The 24,102-nt window shown below is 37.9% G+C and overlaps 1 protein-coding gene across 10 annotated transcripts in view; it reads left to right on the forward strand.

Moving 5' to 3' along the window:
- LOC118420303 (neurobeachin-like) overlaps positions 1 to 24,102 on the forward strand; it is a 152,046-nt gene that overhangs the window by 11,987 nt on the left and 115,957 nt on the right. For 7 of the 10 annotated variants that reach the window (XM_035827043.1, XM_035827042.1, XM_035827039.1 and 4 more), the window contains exons 2-8: positions 11,559 to 11,663; positions 15,679 to 15,820; positions 17,479 to 17,579; positions 18,044 to 18,139; positions 18,526 to 18,647; positions 18,900 to 19,026; positions 20,525 to 20,644. In XM_035827043.1, coding sequence (XP_035682936.1) covers positions 11,559 to 11,663; positions 15,679 to 15,820; positions 17,479 to 17,579; positions 18,044 to 18,139; positions 18,526 to 18,647; positions 18,900 to 19,026; positions 20,525 to 20,644 — 813 coding nt within the window. The remainder of the gene's footprint in view (positions 1 to 11,558; positions 11,664 to 15,678; positions 15,821 to 17,478; positions 17,580 to 18,043; positions 18,140 to 18,525; positions 18,648 to 18,899; positions 19,027 to 20,524; positions 20,645 to 24,102) is intronic. The other 3 variants (XM_035827048.1, XM_035827040.1, XM_035827049.1) reach the window with 1 other exon arrangement.

Consider the following 24,102-nt stretch of genomic DNA (forward strand, 5'->3'; position numbering starts at 1 on the left):
TGGGTAAATTTCAAATGATGGCAACAATCTAATTGTTACTATGCTGTGTTTATACCAGTGTGGTCTAATCCAAAAAGTAATACTAGTATTGAGATTGTTATTGTTATGAACTGATGCTTGCCCAGAATTTTATCATTCCTTAATAGTATAGTATTTTAGTACAGTGTTGATGAGAAGTTATGACTGTTACAGTCAATTATGATTGTTTCATGAAACATTCATTTGCCTAAAGCATGTTATTCATGTTTAGCACCCAGTGATATATAGGGGTTTAGCTTGATACATGCATGTACAGTACCTTAATTCTTGAATCAGTCACCATCTATTTTCAATTTCTTTTTACGTTTAAGTCATGCAAAGATTTTAAAAGTTCACATTATACATGCAAATGTAATATAAATTAGGGCACAAAACTAAGGAAATCAACGTCACATTTAAAGGTTTTTAGGGTACCATTTGTACATATATATGTTGATAGATTCAGTACATTCCTACTTAAATTTACTAATTGAACTAAAAGTGCAAACGTCAATCCATGTCCCAAGGTTGCTGGCACGTATGCAGCATACATACATGTGTGATGCTAAAAATAGCATGATATGAATATGTGCATAATTTTCTTATTACTTCCATTCCATTAGTCAATATGTCAAATGTGTTGTCAAATCCATGCGACAGGCACAGAAACAATTAATGTGATGATCAGTCACGTGGAGCTAAAAGTCGTGCCGAGTGTACTGCATGCAAGGTGACTCGGCTTATACTATAGCATGATCCATGCAGTAGATTTTATAGATGGTTACCTTGTGTTTTCATGTTACACTTACAAAATATACATTTGTATGTCTTTTGTTGTAAAATTCTTAAATGCAGTACAATAAAGTGCATGAGCAGATGACATATTTTTTTGTGTCATGCCTTGAGTTATAACTTATAGATATTTTCTTTTGTAATGAATTCTCTTACAAAGTGTATTCTCATATACATGATGTACATGAATGTTGTTGTTATTGGACGGTCCAACTAGTCTCTCTATGCAGCGAGGGGCTGAACTGCAAGGAGCTTACCATTCACTGCACTAAAGCTATAAAACTATGAAATATAACTTGAACTGGAACAACTACGCATACCATATGATAACACAGTAGGAAGTGCATTTATTCTTGCAGAAGAATCTTATACCATGATAAAAAATCCACTGGGTTCACTTTGTGTAGACAGATATCAGTGGCTTTTTACATGCGGAAAGGCTGGAGGCTGAGACGGATGGTTTCTTGTGATTACATGTCTACCTTCAGGCATGATAGTTGACCTTTCATGACTTCACCGGATGGGAGAGCGTCTGCTTTCTGAGAATAATCCATACTGCTTCTTGGTCTTGAATGTGCTACGAGAATATGTACAGTTGTCAGATGTTGAAAAATCAAGCCACAAAAATTTCTTTACTTTCTTGCAACTTAAGGGGAAGGAAGGAATCAAAGACAGTGCCATTTGAATCAAAAGGTCCAAGAATGATGACCCTGCAGTGTGCAGTGCTGAGTAATTGCAAGAAACCCTGATGCATCTCAGTAGGAACCTGGTAAATCTCCGTAAAGTAGAATGTCAGGAAGCATACTGTTGAAATATTCATGCCAAGTCGAACTGTCATATAAGAGGAATTTATTGCAACAAAGTATTTTCCATAATTTTGATAATACATGCTATTGACATTTTTAGATAATAATAGAATAGGTCAAAGGTACCAAAATGGAGAAATGATATACTTGACTCATGTTCTGATGTATCCTATGTATTACATTATAAAGTTACTCTGACAGTAAGCTTTGCAAGTTGACCTGCAGTGACCCCAGTGCCGATTTCCCAGAATGCCCAAAGGTCGTCATGCCGTCGGCATGGCAACAGATGCCACATCACCTGGGTATGAGTCAGCCTATTCCCAGGAAATCATGTGATGTGTGATTTGCCCTTCTGAAGTCTTTCCAAAGCATAGACTGACTGAGCACCACCGCAAGTTACAATTGTATGCATTGGAGGAAATGCTTGTCGACATCACAAGTAGTACCATCCATCATGAACCAATGCAAATCTCTATGGAATTGGAGTGAATGCTGCTCTATCTACCATGTCTAGAGCTGTAAAATTGGGCGACCTTTTTGAATGCCTCTGGTAATCTCTAACCATGGTGTGCCATCCGTAGAGGAAGGAAGCGGATCAAGCAGCGGACGGGAAGCTATTCACGTTTCTGAGCCTGACTCCTTAGAACAGCCTGTCCCAAATTGATCATTTAAGCAGTATACATCTCCTTCAGAGCTGCCCATGTATATGTATATGTATATGTATATGTAGCAGGAGTCTTTGAATGTAATGTGATGTTTGTTCAAATCACATCCACCTAGAAACCGTTACAATGATCTAACATACTTTCAGAGCCTCAGAGTGTCAAAGCTTCTGCTAATGGCGTTGATCAGCAAGGTTTGTTTTGCATAGGCTTGGCACACTTTAGTATTTCAATTTGACACCATTATATGCACATGTTTTGGATGAATAATGTGTATGCTATTGTCAAGGGTATATTACTGCCAGCTGGGATATAAAAGAGGTCATTTTATACACATTTATGATATTATTTTGACAGCCACAGAGTTCTAGTGCAGATGTGTCCTGATAAGGTCCTGGTATCACACATGATATAGACATATGGCTTTAACCAGACCAGCCTGTCTGAGGGGATCAGCTGAAAGCTGGGAAGGTAGCCAAAATTTTAGCTCCAAATTCCAAAGTTACGTAAAAGTCTTTGAGTCACATAATTACAGAGAGGGGCAAACCTTGTCCTCTAAGCCAAAGAAAGCACTCAAAGTTATATTTATTTGCTAGGATATGCATGATACTATAAATGCATTTAAGTTTGTGGTGGTATTGAATTTGCAGTAGTGGCATCCTGCAAACTTAAACTCATTTACAGTACTGTATTGTATTGTAAACACATACTGTAATTGAAAACCTGGTGCCTCTACGAACCCCCAGTCATAAACCGCTTACTGGTTACTAGGCAAGAGTGGTACAAATGGACAGAACAGTCCACAGTGCTGGAGTTATTAACTCAGAAATAACTGTCACTGATCTACTTTTGTACCATGGTGTTATACAGTAGGTCATATGGAGAAATCAGTGAATGTGAAATCAAAACGTGTCTTCAGTACCCCAAATATTTCATTGTTATAGTACTGTGACAATGTATACAAATATACATGAAGTACGTAAATGTAGCAAGAAGGAGGGTGTTGTAGGCAGTGCAAGTAGAAGACAGACAGAAAATGTTCCCAGTGGTTTTGAGTTCGCAGTGAGGTGGCCACCGCAAAAACCTTGTACATAAAACCACCATGAAAGTTTCTGCATTTATAGTATTCAGAATCATCAAATAAATGTTTAGTTGCTGGGCTCCTTAATAAGAGTATGCTGAGCCTTTAGATAAAAGCTGTCCATTTTGCTCTTACATCAAAGTGGGGGATAGTATCTCACAATTTGCAATACAGTTTATGAACCATACCGTGCGTAAGAGAATATTTCAGTCTCTTGGCACTAATCGTAAATCCCAGGGTTGGAAAAATGAATGTATTCATGGCAACAAGGGATCAAATTTCCCACCTATTCCCCATTATGGCATTTTCCTCAGTGGAGGTTATTGCTTGCGTTTGACACTTGCTGTAAATAACGTGTCAGCTGTGATGTTAAAGGATAAAGATAGACTTGCTGTGGAGTAAAAAGATTTCCTCCTGGTATTGTGGTATTATGTGATCGTTTATGTACAAATGGCTGAATCCAAATAGATCTACAAATAGATCCAAAACCCAATGTTTGCATGCAATGTCATCAGTCTTTTCCTCCCACATGTTATGAAATAGAGATTGAAAAATCAAGACCTTTGCCAGCACCTTGACCTGTCCTTGGTACTGAATGTGCTGATATCCCCATGTAGTGAAAACATGCCTATAATCCTTTTCAGTCCAGACATGGGATGTGAGGGACTACTACAATGGAACACAATGATTGTGGTTCTCCTTCTAGAAGTCCGAGATTATAGATATATATAAGAATAAGAACTCTGAAGATTCACAACACCTTCAGATGAATGTGTTTACCACAATGAAAACCATTCATATGACATGGACCAAATGTGAAAAAAACAGGCACTATGGAATCATTGTGCTTTCAATACTTGTCTTCTTTTTCTGTATATGGCCTCTCATTTATTTTGTAATAGAGTAGAGAGTCAATCTGACCTAGCCTTAACCAGTAAAACGATAATTGACAGCCCTGCCAGAAATGTCTGTACCTTTCCATGGTGCTGAATCAAAAGGTGTTCTTATCTTCCCATTGACCCCATGGGATGTAGAGACACACTCAGACAATTGATCATTCACAGAACAGTGGGAAAGTGGAGTCATACATCGAAACTTATAGAAAGGCAGGGTTTTTGATACTTATTCTGAATATATCTGATTTATGTTCAGATTTCCAATAAATTAAAAACTTTGTATTTCTACAGTTGTTCTGCTCTTACTCATAATGGCAATGGCAACTTTCGAGGACAAAGAAAACCCTCTCAACATTTAAGATAAATGATACTTTCATTAACAAATTTTATGTTGTATGTCCAGAATACTGAATCACTTGCTGTCCACAACTTGACAGGACCCATATTTTATGCTTCCATGTCTAGACTGTAGATTGCAAGAAGTGATAGCCTGATACGCCACTGATAACAGCTAGTATTAATAATGCACTTAGCAGATTGGAAAGTAAATAGCTGCTTTCTCTTAATCACTTCAAAATATTGAGTATATTTTGTTACTATCAAGTGTCTGCTTAGAGTATACACTGAAAGTAGGCTTGGGTCATTTGTTTTATATTCACCACCTCCAGTCTATCGACAATGAAACTGGTAGTGATACTTCTAGTTCTTTATAAGCATTGATGGGAACAACCAATGCACAAGCATTTCTGTCCAAACTCCTCGATATATTCAATACTATATAGAGATTCTTAGATTCAGAATGGCTGAAATGTCTCTTGAATCAGAGTTGGAAATATCCTCCTTCAGTTCCATCCATGGACAAGATGTTTTAGGAGGACATGTACACTTTGTGACAGTGATCATGACAGACAAGCGAGGCACTGCTATGCCACAGACACACTGATAAGATAATGGCCTGTCAAACTTGATAATTGCTACCGACTTCTACGTTTGCCTGTGAAGATGGCTGATGATCTGCCAGCAAGACACCAGCATGATAGATAAGTTACACTTTGTATTGGACGTTTGAGTTCAGTTCAAATGTTGGAACAGTTTCAAAGTTGTGATTTGACTTTCAATGAATTTTGTCAGTTCTGAAGAAGTAAGAGATTTTATGCAATACCATCAATATAGCTTGAGAGTAATGACTGTAGAAATGTGCATTCAAAAGAATTCCTGGAAAGCAGTTTTGAATTTGAAGCCCACTATCATCTAGCATGGTTGCATGGTTGTCTTATTGTGTTATAGTGACTATCAATAGGGAGAAGCTGACAGCAATATTGAATAGTTTGCAAAGTAGTTTATCACCCTACTAAAAACTCCCAGGAAAGCAGATAAGTCTATACATTCTTTTGATAAACTTATCTTTATTTATCACAAAGTCTTATCCCTACAACTTGAAAAGGCTATTCCCATGTTGGTCAACCTATTCAACTGTCATCAAATATAATTGATATTGCTGTCATTGTTGTGAGTGATTTAGGGGTCTGGCACAAAGTCAAACAATGCTTTCACAGGGAGATGTATGTTCTATACCAGGAATCTATTATTTGCTCATGCATTGGCTTGTTGCTGAATATCTTCTCTCAAAGTTTCTGGTGATAAGAGCATTTGTCATACAAGATGAAAATTTTTACTCTGTACACCATTCAGTATGCTTGTGGAGTGGCAACCTGATTCCTTGTGACATTGTGACACATGGCACATACTGAAATTGTATCTCAGTATGGTTAGTGGTTTACAGAAAGTCGTAGCATTTCACAAAAACGATTAGAATTTTTCATTCTACTGTAGTCATTCTAGATTATTTTGCATGAACTGATTACTTGCTGAGAAAACAATATATATTCAATTGCCAATCATTTTTTTTTAAATCCCTGCAGTTTTGGCAAGGTATAGCATAGAGAGGGTATATTGAATAATAAACATTCATTTACAACAGCCATCATCATCTTGTGTATAAAAAACAACCTTATTACCCTCAGCACTTAGAGCCTACATGAATTAACCATTACACAGGCTTGCAGACAAGATTAATTTGTCTGGGTCACAAACCCTACGGTCCCACAGTCTTAAGAACATTGACTTGGTTTCTGCTGTCTTGACCAGTAAGACATCTTAAAGCTTGCATACCATACCGCCAGGTCAGTAAGCAGATGTCCCAATTTCTTAGATTAATCATGCGGACCCCCATGTTTTCATTAGTCTTACTTTAATCCACTCCTGAAGTTACCAAGATTTACCATTACAAATTGTTTGGCATCACTGTCCAAGCTGAGTTGGCCTCCTTAAAAAATCAATAAACTTAAGAGCTACATAAGGAATGTGAATAGACAGGGCAGTAGGGCCAATTGTCAAGCATCATCCCTTTATGTGCAGTGTTGCAGGAATCCTGCAGGACTTTTGTAGTCTGTGGACAATAATTGGAAGTGGCTCGAGGGTGTCCGCTCCTTTGTTAAGTTTAGCAAAGAAACACAGAATGTAGAATATGTTGTATGCTTTTTAGAATATGATATTAAAGCTTTGTAGAGTACCGTTATTGTACTATGTAGAATACAGTTAGTGTACTTTGTAGAGTACAGTAGTTGTACTTTGTAGAGTGCAGTTATTGTACTTTGTAGAGTACAGTCATTGTACTTTGTAGAGTACAATTATTGTACTTTTAGAGTACAGTTATTGTACTTTGTAGAGTACAATAATAAAATGGCCACCTGCTACACAGAGTTTCCAGACAAATATGGAATCGCAAATAAAGAACCTTGAGACCTGTACTTATAGAAACCAGAAAAAAGACTGATATTCTTAAAACAGTCATGTTCATTAATTTTAAAAAACATGATCATAAAAATGACATATTCATGTAATTACCTATTACATAATTTTATATTGCTAACAAAGTACCCAAAGTCACTGATACCTGCAATCATTTGATATACTTTGTAATAAAATTGAAAGACACTTTCCTATAGATTTCCTTTCATTAATTTGTGTGAGGGAGTTTCCTTTTTCATCTATAACTGTGACACCAGCTGTCAGTAACACAATACAGTAGATATTCATACTGCATAACTGGACCATTGCCAGATCATAACATGGTGGTTCATATTGAGATTCAGTATATTTTTTTTTCACTTTTGAATTGTAGATGTAATTTGAGGTGGGGAAAGTTGGAATGAACCACTGATGTTGAACTGCAGGGGTGTATGGTGTGCCAATGATGTACCAATCATTGCATGTACCCGTAAAGTGCTCAAAACTGACATGTGTGTTGTGACAGCTTGAAGATAGATAGCACATGTACCTGTATATGCTGTGTACATGTTTACAAACCTTATTCATGACAAACAGGTCGATTCAAACAGTTTAAATCACACTTAAGGATAGTTACATTGGCTGATTGATACAGATGAAGATAACGTTACACTTCATTTGTAGGTTAAATGAATAGTATGTAGCTGATTGTTCTCTACTTTCTTCTTATTTCTGTAACATTTGATAAATCCAACATTTTATCTTATTCGTTCCTGTATTTTAGTTTGTCAGATTGTAACAGTACTTTAATGTTTGTTCATGGAGAGATGAATTTTGAAAACTTTTTATGACCAACTCATACAATGGTACAACACAGACAAAATATGTAAATGACCAGTCAAAACAAGTGGTATGATTCTACACAATCCTGTAAAGATAAAGTTAGGGAAAGTTAAACTTAATATACAACTTGAATAGAAATCAATAGCATAACCATTAAGTTTACAAGCCTGTATTTCTTGAAAGATTTTAGTCTGATGGTTTTATGTAGAATCTCAAGTCTAACCCACTAACCATATAGACTAGGAGATAGCTTCTATAATTGCTTCCTTCCTATATAATCCTGTGGCCTTGGAGATTGCAGTGTTGAAGAATCATGGTCAATAGGCATACATAGATTACACGCACCGGTGCTTCAGCCAATTTCACTACTCTTCATGCAGAAAATCTCTTGTGTACAAGAAACGAAGCCCTCCTTGAACATTCTGAATGAGAAGCTAAGATGTATTTAATATTGGTGAGAAGCTAAGATGTATATAACATTGGTGAATGTCATTGTACATAGTAAGGGGAAGGTCAAACTGATTGCAGATATATGTAAGTTTATTGTTAAACCAAACTTTTTGAAAAATGAAAGCAATATAACGCTAGTTCACCTTTATCCGCAGGGTAACCTATATCCATTGTGTCAACTGGATGGACAGTGGTTTCAAATTTTAATATGTTCAAAGTATTGTAGTTTGAAACTCTTGTCCGTCAACTTCATATCCCTAAATACCCATTTCTGAAAGCAACGGATATAGGTCACCCCACGGATAAAGGCTAACTTATGTTGATAAGCACAGTGTAAAAAAAAAATGATGTTGATCCTTATGAGAAGCAATATTCTTGGTTTTTGGTGTTACATTGATTTATTTTATCTCAAGACACCTTGGCTGCCTCTTCAACTTATAAAAGTTGATTTTTTTAAGAGGTTCCAGTTATTGTCTTCACTACACTGAATGTACTCATGAAACATATACATATGTATACAGTATACAGGACAAGTCACATTTGGTGTGGTGGAGACAAACTGAGTTGATGTTCATGATTATGGAACAAATAAAATTCCTTCAATTTTACCACCGAATTTAGGCAGCACTTATATCCTACCTGTAACAAATGAGAACTGAGAGCTCATCTCTGCGGTAATGTTTCATGTATGCAATTTCAAGCTTATGCACTTGATCCATGCTTCCGCTTCCTCTGCTACCTTTCCATGGTCCAATAAGCTGGCAGATCTCCCAGTATTTCTCTGTAGGATTTCCATCCACGTAGGGGCATTATATTGTTTCTGTAGTAATCAACCATGAATAGGAGAAAGCTGGGAATATATAACTACTGGACTCAGTGGTTTAACATTTCAGTTTTATGCTGAGTACCATTAATATCTGAAGCTTTGCAATCCCTTGTATAGGCTTCAAGCTCACTGTGTGTTATATGCCTGAACTCTGAAGTTTGTTTTAATGAGCTTCTTCAGATAGACTTGGTGCATGGTCGTTTTTTGATATCATTCCAAGTCTTCTTTCTTAATTCTCTCCCGCATTTTGTATCTCTCTCTCTTGTTCCTAGTTGCCCTTGCCAGTATGGATTTTACATGTAATTTTGTCCAATCCATTATGGATTTTAACTCCTACAAGTATGCTGTATTTGTTATAACAAATAAAACGTTTTAAGTGATATATTTTCACTTTGTCCTTCTTCACTGAATTAAGTCTTACCAACACCTGTGCTGCCACCCTTTGAAGGCAGCTGGTCCTGTATCACTTGGTGTGTTTGATGATTTTAATTGGATCCTATTAGTGTACATTGTCAAGAACGTTTTGCCACCTGCAATATTCCAGAAAGAGCGTGTTGCTGCGTGATTGTGCTGAACCTTTGAAAGCGAGCGTGTAGCTGTCATGTATACATGCTAGTCACATCAAAATTCAGACAATAACACATGGGAGATGGGCAGCTACATGTATGGCATGGTGTATTCAGTACTCTTTCAAATGGTCCAATCTTTTAATCTCCAAGCGGATGAAAGGTTCAAGTCAGTGTTTTTTGTATATTTTTGAGGTCTCTATCTAGTGGTATGTGTTTTTCTTGAATTAAGATCGCTTGAAAGATAAAGTTAAAAGCCTCAAACACGTAGAACACTGACCTGACCCAGGGCTGTTTGGGAGTGGTTGATTTCCATGTAATCTGTCACTTGTAGCAGACAAAAATACTTTTTAGTTTTCATTTTACAATCAAGTTTTAGTTTTCATTGTACATTGTCAATCTCAATATGAAGCTCAGACTTTTGGGATGGTCAGGAAAATTTTTCGGTCCATCCCAACAAGCAAATTTCTATCCATCATGGGACTAGGAGACAGGTCCTGCCCAGACCCTACTTGGACATCTGCTTGGAGATTAGCAATCTTCATCAGTGTCACGACCTGTCAATCTCAGCAGGCTCTCTCAGGCTCCGCCCACAACTGTGTAGCAGGTGTCCCATTTTGTGGGATTGACCTCTGGTGACCTGGTATTATTGTAGGGAAGTTTGGGCTCTCAGTAGCTTCATGCTTCAGAAACTGTAATAAGCTCTGGTCAGACAGAATATGGCTTTGATATATGTTGTCAATTAGGCAAGCTTTATCTACATGTCATTTTTAATGGTAAAGCTAGTTTGTAGCAACCAACTATGATAAAATTATCATTTAATCATACATTCACTTAACCCCTTCTAGAAGCTTCTTCCTCTTGTAATGAGTCATAATAAATCTTCTTATAATTGCTACAAATCCCCCAGTTGCCTTTTATATAGTAACGTTACATGTACTTGTTGTTACTGAAAGATGCACCATTTACTTTGAGCATCTTATTGTAGCTGTGATTTTTACTATGTTTCTTGAGTCCACCCATAGGCCTGAAGCCAAGAAGAATATTCACCATTATTTTCTTACTGCATGTTTATCATGTACCAACAGAATAAACAGTCTTTTAGCAACTTAACGACCCATTTGTTGTAGCCTTAATAGACATTTTTGAAGTTTAGAATGGCTTTCCACAAGATCACAAGGTGATAATGTGTGTTTCAGACCCTTAGAGGTGTTTTAGTTCTGCTTCCTGGGCTGTATTCATTTACGGCTGTCCACAGGGGATTTTCCCATTCCCTGACAAACAAGAATGGTGCGCTCAAAGGGTAGACACCTTCTTTAATGGAGGCACTGATATCCACAGGCCATTTACATTACTGACATGAGGGGGAATAGAAGGTATGGAATGGCTGCTTTGAAAGGGGATTACAAATGTACCCCACATGATAGTGAACATTATGTTAATACATTGCCAGAATAAAACCTTCTGGCTTGCCCTTTCCTGTTGCAGTTTCAGCTCAGGTAATGTACTAGAAAGTCCATAGAGTTATGTACTGACTTCTGTCAGTTTACACAGTATACAACCCTCAGTATTGACCAGAACATTGACGTGCCTGTCCTTGGTGCTGAACTGGCTCTTGCATTGCTGTTATATCACATATTTACGGATGAAGTAACAGCAGAGTTTGCTTTGAATGTTGCATCAAACCCAGGTGAAAACTTAAGATTACATGATGCCAGGATTATGCCTTTGTTAGAAGAGGAGTTTAAGAATGATGATAACTGTGTGACTACATGATACTGTCTGAACTGTAATTCTGTATACATGACATTCCTGTTTATTGTTACAGTTGGTGGGAGGGAAGTTTGACCTTGAGGTGAACTTCATCATTAAGGAGCCTGAGAGCATCCTGCACATGTTAGAACTGCTGGATAACTGCTCAACCACACTGCAGGTAAGCCGGGCATTCTGGGTAACTCTGCTGGAAACAAGATGGCTGACTCTGTCAGTGTCATGACATGTGGGAAGACATTCGATAGACATTGAAGTATATGGATAACCCCTATGCCAGTTATAAAAATTGAAAAAGCTCCACCATTTGTTTCAGGATGATATTCAAACATTGAGATATTTGTGTTCTTAGTGTCAACCATAGAATCACCTTTTATGGTTATTTACTTATTCCTGTATTGTACATATAGAATACAACACGGTGTATTCTGTATCACCCGAGGTCCGACCCGCGGAAGGACTGGGACTGAGTGTGATGCGGAATACACCGTGTTGTATCTTATTTATGTCATACCCACCTAAGAAAACCCCTGTTTTGATGCGAAATGCGCCAGAAGTTGAACAAATTTGGTGCCCTCGAACAAAAAGTGTTGCAACAGTAATGTTCCAACGTCCGAATCAGGTATTCGAACATTCGATGGCGCCGCACTTTGCCCGCTCGAAACAGTTCGATTTGTTTGAATGGAGCCTGTGTGATACGCCTTTCGAACCGGTCTGATACGGAAGTTATGGCCCGGTCCGGAACACCCGTATCGAACGTTTTCGCGTCACAGGTATGACATAAATGTATTTATAACATTTATGAAACCTGTAAGAAAATATTTTTTGTACTCCATACTGGAGAGAAATTACCATCAACAACAGGCTTTTGTATGTCATAATGACTTGCTCTATATCTGCCATTTTTCATATGTTTTCCTGCAAAATGTAAATAGATAGGTTTTCCTTTGCCAGAACAGTTGTCACATTTTATCACAGTTTGTTATGCTTGCCTTTCTGTGCAGAATGCATTCAGGTCACTACAATATTAGATGTGCCAGAAACAATATACATGTATGCTGACAGGTTGAATTACAGGCTTTGTTGGAATGTATGAACATCACTTCAGGATGTACTGTGCAGCATAGGAGAAGTCTTCCAATGTTGTGCTATAGATTATGGCTGGGTGAATATTAAATTAAATAGCTTTTTTTGGGAGGGGGTCATTGTCAATTGGGCACGTAGACAGGCAAATGGGCTCCTCTTATAGTCAATTCAGACAAATGCACCCCTCAAATGTATATCATTGGGAGATGTAATTGAATGCCTTTGAAACATGTCATGAACTCTGATGCATCAAGATCTTTGATTACATCTCTGCCCTTCCAGTCACAGATAAAATGGTCTTATTTGGCAAAATGGGGGCATTCGGGTTACAGATTTCGTCCTTGGCATAGGCCTCATACAATGAAGCAAATAACGTCCCATCACTGCAGAGCTTCTCCAGGCACTTATTCTCCCAGAAATGGGACACTACGGAATCCTGCCAAGTTCCATCAATTTGCTGAATGTTCCAGTTCAGATTCCTTGATACCGTTCAATGCCCCGATGTGCAATGGAATGTGAAAGGGCACATCCCAAGGAATCGTCTGACCTTCAGTTAATCAATAGAGGAGTAGGGGTACTCTGTTGTGCTGGTGATGAGGAAGATGTTTTCTTACTGGTACGGGGATTAGGGAGTATCCATTGTAATGTAGGGATGTGCAGGGATAGGGAAAGATCATTATGCAGAGAGAGCTAGTGTGCCCCTCAAGTAGGGAATGTCCACTGTACAATCAATACTGGTAGGGATTAGAGAATGACCATGGAGCTGACAAATATTAGGGACTGACCATTGCGCAATTGGAGGTGGCAAAAATTAGGGAATGACCATTATGCAAAGGCAGGTGGTAGGAATTAGAGAATGATCATTATGTAATTTGAGCTAGCAGAGCATGTAGTTTTGCCTGAGTAGATAGGAACAAAATTTTTCTATCATCAAAACATCTTCCTGCTCTGTATGCTGAAGATCACTTCTTCTCTTCTGTTGAAGCAATTTCCAAGAAAAATCACCCATCTTTGTACGTGTCCTTCTATGTATATATTCAGTTCATTGACCGTGGACACTGAGATATTTCATGTTGGAAGGTATAGAAAACTGAACGCCACTCATATATATGATCTATGTCAGCTAGTTAAAGAGTTACCAAGTTTGGGGCTTGAGGATCAGCAGGAAACGGTCAATTATGACAAACCATTGCATTTTTCTGCCATTCCTAATTCTCGACAACTCGCTGAATCTCATTACTCAAAGAAGGTTATAAATTAGATATACATAGACATCTGTTATTAATATTGTGTTCTGTGAGGTTTCAAAGGTTGTATTCACAACTGGAAAAAAATCAAAAGATTTGAGAGCATGTGAGAGTTTTAATGATGTTCTTTCTTCAACATTAAAAAAATTGACCGTTTATGTCAACGGAAGAGTTGTATAAAGACATGTACATGCAGAATGACTTATTTGTAGATGTCTTGGTTGAAATTTTAATGATGTGAATAAGTTATCTTTTTCACATTTTTCTTTCTCAGCCTCCTATTCTTTTAGTTCTTGCATTTTCAAGTTCAAAAGCCATTCGTGCAATTTCACATGCTATCCACCCTGGTTGATTCCTTTTATATCTTACAATTGCCATCACCATTGATATAAAGCATATTCTTCATTTGATTATACATTTAAACTTAAAGACAGGAGAGGCAATGTCCTCGTATGAACTGATGCCACTCACCGCAACCTTCAAACACCTAGGGAAACCATATTTGTTACAAGCTGAATGCCAAATAGTATCAACAGAACGATTTTCTTATCTGTAGAATTTATTTGCATCATGAGTCAGTGACAAAGATTAGCACATTTTATTGTTCCCTATGATTTCGTAGTTTGCCTTGATACACACATGTATATGTACATGTAATGACAGTCAACCATACTTGCTTCCATTCTTCCTTTGCTGCTCATTCCACATGTCAGCAGGTATGTATACAGCAGACGTTGTCTCATCACCACTGACCACTACTGACCACCCCGCCTGCTGTGCCCCGTCTCTGGACTCTGCACCTGAACCTTGGCACCTGTTTCCAGCACCAGTTTCTAACCACCTTCACCTGCTTTCAGCACCTGCTTTAATCATCTGCTTCTTACTACCTTCACCTGTTTCCAGCACCTGTTTCTAACCATCTTCTATCCACTTTGTGTCTGAACCAGTCATTCATCCCAATCTTAATCTGTTGTGACCTATGAAATTTCTGTGGACTGTATATTCAGCATTGATGAAAATGAGGATCTATATTTCAAGGGTGGAAAGATCAATGTTAACTTTGATTAATGATGTTCTGATGTTTTGAGAATACTGTTTATTATGTGCACTCTACCATTTGAAGGGTTTTTCTTGCTATCACAAATGTTTTTATAGAGAGCACAACTATTCTATAACCTTTGAATTCTGTACTCTCACCTCTTGAAATACAAAGGGCTTCAGTCTGCTTCCTTACTGCTTCCTCGTAGAGACTTTGTTGTTCAATGTTATGGATCTGTAAGGTCATGTGACATAGTGCTGTGGTCTTGTTATTACATTGTAAGTCAGTCTGGCATTATGATTGTGCAGTAAATATCAGGCTTTCCATGTGTCGTCTTTGCAGCATAGCTATTACCAAGTTCTCATGTTGGCTCCAATGTCAAGACTTGTGATCACTCTTTGGCATCGGTTATCAAGACCAGAATACTTTCTAAATTGAAAAATGACAGATGTATTTCATTGAATAGATTTCAACTAATCATTCATCACGTGTATTCAACTAAACAAGTAAAGTACATGAAATGTCTTGTATTTTGTAGATGAGTCAATTGCAACTTGTGCATGAAAATTATAAAGCAGGTGGAAAAAAGAATTGCCAGCCATGTTTTGATTTCTCTAACAACACTAAATACTATATGTATATCTCCCACTCCTAAATTTCATGCCTGCGTCTTATGTAAGTTTGATTCTCCCTTTTGCTGTAATCCGGTGTACAACTTTATAACAGTAACAAACATATGAGTGCTCGAGTCCCAACAATAGTGCAGTTAGTACTACTATACTCAGATGTATTTGATACCTCTGCAGGCTGAGATCTGGAGCATGTTTAACGCCATCCTGAGGAAGAGCACCAGGAACCTCCAGGCCTGTACGGAGGTCCATCTCATCGAGAAGATCCTACAGAAGCTGCCCAGCACCGACGACATGATAGCAGGTGAGGACAAGTTCTGTACGTAGACATGTTCCTCTGCTCTTTTGTCATTTTCCGCAGTGTCCTGTTTAGCATAGGCAACTTCCGGTGGAGTTCAAACTCAGTCTTTGGCATTGTGGACATCAAAGATACAGGAGGGAAGAGTATCAACTTCTTAAGTCAATATTTCTGTTTTTGAACATCTCTTATACCACATCAGCTTTCTGACAATCTGCAAAAAAAAGTATTGTAAAAAGCAGCATCTTCGTAAGTCAGTGAGTTGCAGGAATTGGGAGTATCCAAATCATTGTAATGTTTTGAAAGGTAGAATCGGAGTAGATTTTTTAACTGTCAACACACATTGTTTATTCCACAAATATTAAAAAAGAGCTACTATTGAATAAACTCTTCATTATTGATGACAAGATTGACAACGAAATCATTTTTGCATGTTTGTCAGTGAGGGTTGTACATGTACATGTAAGTCAAACAAATCAATGGCTTGTATATTTTGACGTCCTCACACAAAGCAACAGATGGGGTGCAATGAAGCTGGAAGTTGTACAGCTTGGCTCTAACATGAGAGGTATAGAAGAGTGGCATGATATATTTATACTTGTAATCAAAATCAGCCTTCTTTCTCAAGAGTTCAGCAAATGGGTAATGTCAACCTGTAGTCTGAGGGTCACAGGTGCATTGTGGGAAATATAAAGACGCTTTTTGCCTCTTGTCTGGAATTAGTAAGTGAGACAATTTTTTCCTCCCCTGTGATGTGGCATGGTATCCTCTGAGTGCTTAAGGATAATTTGGGTTCAAGGTCTCTCATCATATATAAATCACTGGAGCACTAATGTAAAAGATAACGATCTTCTACATATTGCTGGTACAAGGTACATCTGTTCTTCACTATCTGGGTTCAGGGTAAGGTTCCTCTTGAATATCAAAACTGTAGGAAAAACTGACTACAATGTAATATTGTTTGCTTTGTGAATATACAAGTACTTGGTCTCCTTTCATCGTTGAATAGCATATTATCGGTCGTCATTTGTAATTATCTTTTCAAAACTGGTGATAACATTGTCAACACTGACTAACATGGTTACTGAGCACTTAAGCCTAAATTTGTGTCCATTCTCATGTAGTAAGAAACTGTCATTATAATGCATTATGTATAAAGGTGACTCAATTAGGAGGACTAAATGGCAGCTTGGCAGTGCATTCGAGACATAATTACCTAATTATCCTCTAATTAAGTGAGATCCACTTTTGACATCACTGTGAATTAACAATTAGCCTTAAAGGCAGAAGCATAGTCACCTCAACAGTCTTTTTTGTATGCAAAGCAAGGAACTTAAAGTTGGTTGTTAGATAATTGACCAAAGCTTTGTTGTAACAGTCACCTCAATTTTCAACACTGTAAGAAAGTTTCAGATTGATATAGTTACTGAATGCCAACACGGTTGCCCTGCACCTCTCAGCCTGAAAAAACAACAACTATGAAAGTCATAAAAGTGGAATTCGTCATGTTAAATTTTGTACCTGGTAACGTTATCCCCTGAGGTTCAAACATCTGACACTCGGTCCCATGAAAAATCAAGTGCAGAAATTGTGAGCACCAGAAATGAATCCTGGGAACACATTTGACCTTGATCATGAATATGTTGACCTCCACTTTGCCCCTCCCTCCCTCCCTACAGACCTGTTGGTAGACCTGCTGGGTGTGCTGGCCAGTTACAGCATCACAGTCAAGGAGCTCAAGATACTGTTTGGTATGCTGAAGGGAGACAAGGGCACTTGGGTGAGCTGAGTTATAATTTTCTGCAGTCATGATTTGTAACTTGCTGGTGAATGTCTTAGTTGGCCTGTACACACACATGTTTAACCGTAGAAATGCCAGGGCTAAATACAACATAATGTAGATAAGTCTCCTGATATGCGCATTTACAGTAGCTTCCAATGTTTGTGTAGATGATCTTAATAACAGTGTTTCATTAATTCTTTTACTGCTTAGTAGTACATTTTGATGTCTCTCAGACACATTCCTCAGAGCTTCTAACTGGAGTTCTGCTTCTCATCGCTATATGTAGCCGATGTAGGTGGCGCTTTTGCAGCAAAAACACAATCCCAAAGTGACTAAGCTTGTATCCCCCCTCGCCCCAGTTCGTCACTGGGGTTGACTTCCTTATCCAGACTGCTTCCTTAATTATTTTCATTAAGTGTTTTATTAAGTTGACGTTGTGACTCTTTTCTGTATTCATCTAGCCCGTACATGCAGTCAAACTGCTGAAGGTGCTGAGGCAGATGCCACAGAGACACGGACCGGACACTTTCTTCAACTTCACCGGGAGACATGGCTCTGTAAGTAGGAACTTTATATGTTAGTGCTTGTGATTTTGTTCTTATTACTGTCACTTTGGGTATGGAACCTTAGGATTTGTGTATTTATAGTTTCTCATAACATATCGTTATGAAAGACATCAATAAAGTTCCTTGAAGCATTTTACTCCCTAGAATAGTGACTGCTTGGGTAGCTTTTTTGCAGTCATTTGGATATGATAATCCTATGGCAATGGTGAAGCATTCAAAATGGGGGATGCTGAAAATTTGTGAAGAGGCAGAGGAAACTTCTCTGCATTTGCTCACAAATTTCTAGCAAAGTTTTATTTGAATGGTGATGTACTCACTGTAGTTGATGGTGTCATCATCGTTTTTTTATGGTCTTTACTTGCGTTTGTCATTATTAGGCCATTGCCCTGCCACCACTGGCCAAGTGGCCATACCAAAGCGGCTTCACGTTTAACAGCTGGTTTCGCATGGATCCGCTTAATACCATAAACGTGGACAGGGAGAGACCGTACCTTTACTGGTAAGTTTTATCACTATGTGACATGTCAAATTGTGATATTTGTGTACAATAATGATGTTGCAGTGCACATTTTGCTAGTTACACGTTGTATTTGTATTATGATATTGAAAAGGGCTGTGTAAAAACAACAAATAAGCACAGCTTTAAAGTCTTAGCTTGATGGCAGAAATTTGACTTACAAGAAAGAAACTTATAATTTGTTACTGAAACATACTGTTATACAGACTTTATATCGTCTGCTTTCTCTTCCAGTTTCCGTACCAGTAAAGGGGTGGGATATTCGGCGCACTTTGTCGGCTCGTGCCTGATTGTCACAGCTCTGAAGGCCAAGGGCAAAGGTTTCCAGCACTGTGTGAAGTACGACTTTCAGCCAAGAAAGGTCAGTCTTAGAAGTTCAAGATAGAAATGTGGTGGGCCATTCCAGAAAGTGGCAGAAGATACAATTTAATCCTGACCCATCCTTCACCTTATTAAACTGGATTGTCTTTGAATGGGTGCCAGGTTTGGGTCATTGATTCACCCTTTGTATGTCAAAGGTTGAAACAGACTTTGTGGGGCCATTAGAATTTTTTTCCTCTGCTGCAGCTGTAACAATTGGCTCAGCCCCAACACAGGTTACTTATGAATCATGAAGGATCCCTGAAGATTCCCAGACACTTCTTACCAAGTCAAATTATTCTTCTGAAGGTGAAGGGTTCAAATAGTCTCTCCATTTGCAAAACAACATTCATAACACAACCGTTACGGGTTGAGGGACTTTAGTTGGAACGTTTGCTAGCACAATTTAGCTAGAATTTACTCAAGGTCACTGAATTTGTAGGTAAAACAGAGAAGGTAAGAGAAGACATGCATGTATATCATAACCACTTATTGCATTTTCACTTACAATAAACCAATTTTAATCATCAGATTATTGACAACATGTCTGTGTTTTATACATTATTTCTTTACCACAGGCATGTTTTGATTGTTCTACATTGGTTGACCCCCATGAAACTTTTATGCCAGTAATCTGCCAGTAGTGGTTTCCTCAGTGTTACATAGATTCTTGCACATTGCTTGCGGTACTAGATTCATTAAGAATACCAATGATTTAGAAAGTAGGACAAAGATCAATAAAAGGTCAAGAATATGTCTTCTGATTTGGAATTCCCCTTAGAACCTTTTTGTCCTTTTAAGAAAATCAGTGAAGTATACATCTTTCTGTTTTAGAAAGCAGGTCATATAGTTAGTGCATCATGCCTATATGTTAGCCAACATTTTTTTTAGTTTGGTCATAAGGCAATCCGTATGAAACATATTTTCTATGCTGCAATCACCATTTTGTAAGGCTATGATGCGGACAGAAAGGTCTTGTCATGTATCAGATAAAAGTAACATATGAGTTTTGACCCTGCAATGTTGCTGCACAATAACTTCTGTGCATTGAATGAAGCATCTTGTGCATTAACCAGGCTATGAAACTCTGCATTATTCATGTATACTGCATGGTCAGACATTGCTTATTTTGTGTGTCAAATATAGATGAGTTCTTTAATTGGACTGATGAGATGACTGTAGATTGTGTCCTAATGGAATGTAACTGTGTCATTCTGGATCAAAGCTGAACTTTAACTGCCAACACAATAATTTGGACTCATCCAAATTTTTGACTGATCATGTCTAGCCTTTGTCAAGGTAGGAGTAATCCACTGCTTCTGTGACATGTTATGCAGATAAGACATGTGACTTGGTGAGCAGTGGATCATAAGTTGTGGAAAGTTTATGGCACTCCCCTCTCTATTGAAGTATGGCTGTAAAGCCTTGTTGTAGATGACGTCTTAAGTTTATTTCCCTGTTAATGCATCATGCTATTTTTTAATTATTTTTCTACACAGTGGTACATGGTGACCATCGCACACATCTATAACCGCTGGAGAAATAGTGAACTGAAGTGCTACGTGAACGGGAAGCTGGTGTCATTTGGCGATATGGCCTGGCACGTCAACACTAGCGATGTAAGTACATGTTACAGTACTACATGTAGATACATGAACTTACTGGAACAATGTTAGAAACATATCATTATTCACATGTACAGCTGTGTTCTACAGAATACACAAAGGGTATTTTCGTTTAGAACTATTAAATACTTTTCAACAAAGTTCTAGATAACAAAAATACTTTCCCCACTTTCCTTGCATAATAGAGAGCTTTATTAATGTCCTTTGTCTGATCTATTGGTATTCATGATATCATAGAAAACACATTTTCTTAATATGTTATATTAATAGTGTTTGATAAGAAGCCATCACAGATATTTTACTAAATCTAAATAAGCCCCTTAATTCACAAACATATGCTTGAAATGATGTAAGTCTAATTAAGTAGGGATCAATGTTTGGAGAATCTTATTTAAAGAATGCTTTTAAGATAATAGGATTACAATTGATTTTATATTGCTTTGGTAATTTTTATGAAAATGAGTGCCTGATCCTTTGAGAGGTATGAATGTAAAAGGACTAACTGAACAGATGTTTATGTAGTAATTTGTAAGATAAGGCTGCACTAATTCAATATATCATTTAACTCATCAAGTCTTTTGTCTTTGGCTTAACCAAACAAGACAGACAAAAATGAGCTGTACCCAAAGTTGGACAATATTTGGCACCTGTAATGTTACCATTTTTCTATAGCATCATCCAGACTGACAAACTATAATCCCCAAGTTAACCTTCATAATATCTGCTATGAACAGTGAGAAATAGTGTCTATTTATACCTTTGGCACAGCTTCTATCTGTATGCCAACTGTAGGGCACCCAAGAAAATTGTCACATCGAAACGACCCTGAAATAAAACCTTTATGACATCAATATTACATCCAATCTGACTTTATGAAATCTCATCGAGCTTGATACCTCCGTGTTACACGCCAAAATGATGTCATTAGATAACTCCCAATGACATCACATTTCATCACCATCATTGCAAAATTCTTCACTTTTTCATTTAAAACTTCACTCAAATCTCCAATCCCCCCCAATGTATAACTATGTAATCCTGGGGTACAGCATCCATTAACATGACATGTGCGATGCCTGATTGATTTTCCATGGGTTTGTGAGATGGAAAATTGCAGGCGTTGTCCTGGGTTATTGCATGAGACAGCTGGGATCCCCTGTCCCTGCCCAGAGAATACCACAGAAGCATCTAACTGATTACATCCCAATGAGAATTTGCATCTGTCACTGCTGTTTGGATTGGACATGATAACGTCAATATAGCATCAATATAGCAAGTAATGATATGGCGGGTACCTCGATTGCAATATTGCCAAGCTGAATTTATCATCAGGACTATGTAGCAATACATGTCTATGTCTGTATGATAATTTTTTGGTTAAAAAGGCTTACCATGAAGGACAAGAAAAAAGTTGGATGATATCAGAATTTTGATCTGCAAGATCAAGTCTTTACATAGTTTCTCAAAATGTGTTTGCCATGTTGAGTTTTAGACAAGATTAGATATTTTGTAAATGTCAAATAATTTTAGACTCAAAAGGCATGAAGTTATCAGTTGTAAAATTTTTGAATGTAGCCCAGGTGCATGTTTTAAACATTTGACAGATATATTTTGTAATCACTTGGCTAGATATTGGACCCAACATGTCTGATCCACTGTATTGTACACCCTGCCATTTTTATAAACCTGAGGCAGTTAACTTCACAGCTACCAAGGCCACACATGTAATTCAGATGATATACAGCCATATAATGCTGATTAACCTACTTACTGCACCTCGGGAATGAAAAATCAATGGAATAATGGTACAAAGTGGGAAATATCATTCCCCTCAGCACTCCACAGCCGCTACCTTTTGGGAACAGTCAGTATATCCTGGTACAGGAAGGCTTCCTGGTGTGAAACTCCACACTGCCTGTGCCATTAACTTAAGGTTTATTAAGATGAGGCTGGATAGGTTCATACTAATGAGACACCTCGTTAGCGGGATGATTTGGACGTTAGCTGACAGATGCCCTATTAACCTGAACAAACATTGTTACCCACATATAATAGCCGCAAGCGTAAGGACTTGATATATATTAAGGACTTATCAGCATATAGATACTAAAAGACTGCCATTTTAAAGGCAACTTGATGGTTTTGTGTCTAAAAATGTGGTTGCTTCATCATCTTTCTACCTTGGAAGTACCTTGTACCTTGGAAGTATATCCAGATATATTTGTAAATCGTAATGGTTTTGATAGGCAGTACATTCAATTGTACTTGAGTATGCTGTTCTCATGAGGAGAACCAGCTTAACAGTGTTTTAATGGGAAAACCTGCAAGTAAGCATCCAGTTAATACCCTTAAAGGGCATGGGATGAATGTAGTTTACTCTGAATTGCTGAGACCCAGGTTTTGTGGATGGTGTAATGATGTTAATGTGTGGTTTTGGCACAGACCAAGAATGATCATAAAAGGGGGGAAGTCAGATTTTATCATAGAGCTACATGAACAACAACTACACTAGAGAGGTGACAGGGAAAGTTCAAAATCTCTGCACAACAGGTTTAACATTTGATATATTGTTGGAATAATGTCTGCAAAACTACCCTCCACTACCATTATTGGACTGTCCCCTACTAGGATTGCATGTTATTGCTTAGGGAGACAAATAATCATAAGGGGGGGGGGGAGGATTTTACATGGGCAACATGTGCAATAGAGAGTTGAAAGGAAAAGTTCAAAATCTCTGCACAACCAGCTAAGCAGGAAATGGATTGCTAGAATGTCTGCAAAACTACCCACCACTACCATTAATGGACTGTCCCCTGCTAGGATTGCATGTTATTGCTTAGGTAGACAGAAGAACCATCCTGGTAGCCTTCAGGGAATTACCACTTACATCCCCCCTCTGCATGTGTAATTGTTCACCCAATGGAAATGTCAGAAGCAAGAGGGCAGCGGGAATAAAGGCCAGACTACAAATAGCATTTCTGAGCTAACTCAGACAATTTACAATGGCGTCCCTGACACTATGGAAAGGGCAAAGTGTGACCTTACTTCATGATATGCTTAATAATGGATTTTTGTAAGCCAGTGGCTTCCAGGACGGATTGGAATAGAGCCCGTTGTTATTTACCACTGGGAGGGAAGGGGTGCGGACAAATATGGAAGTGTTGGCAAGAATACAATATGGGTATTGCCTAATACACAAGCATAAACAGAAGTCAGTGTTTCTGTTTCTATGTTTTGTGGTATCTTTCCTTGGTGCTGAAACTATGCTGTCATTCACTATCAGATGATTTAAGAAAATACATTGATAAAATCACACACAAAATTACTTCATGTTTTTATACATCTACATTTTGTACTTTTGTACATACAGAGAGTTAACTATGCTAATTAACAATAAGAAAGACAAAAGGATTGTGAAAAGTGCACTGCTGTAACTGCATTTAAGTTCGTGG

Source organism: Branchiostoma floridae, chromosome 7 (assembly GCF_000003815.2).
Source record: "Branchiostoma floridae strain S238N-H82 chromosome 7, Bfl_VNyyK, whole genome shotgun sequence".
NCBI lineage: Eukaryota > Metazoa > Chordata > Leptocardii > Amphioxiformes > Branchiostomatidae > Branchiostoma > Branchiostoma floridae.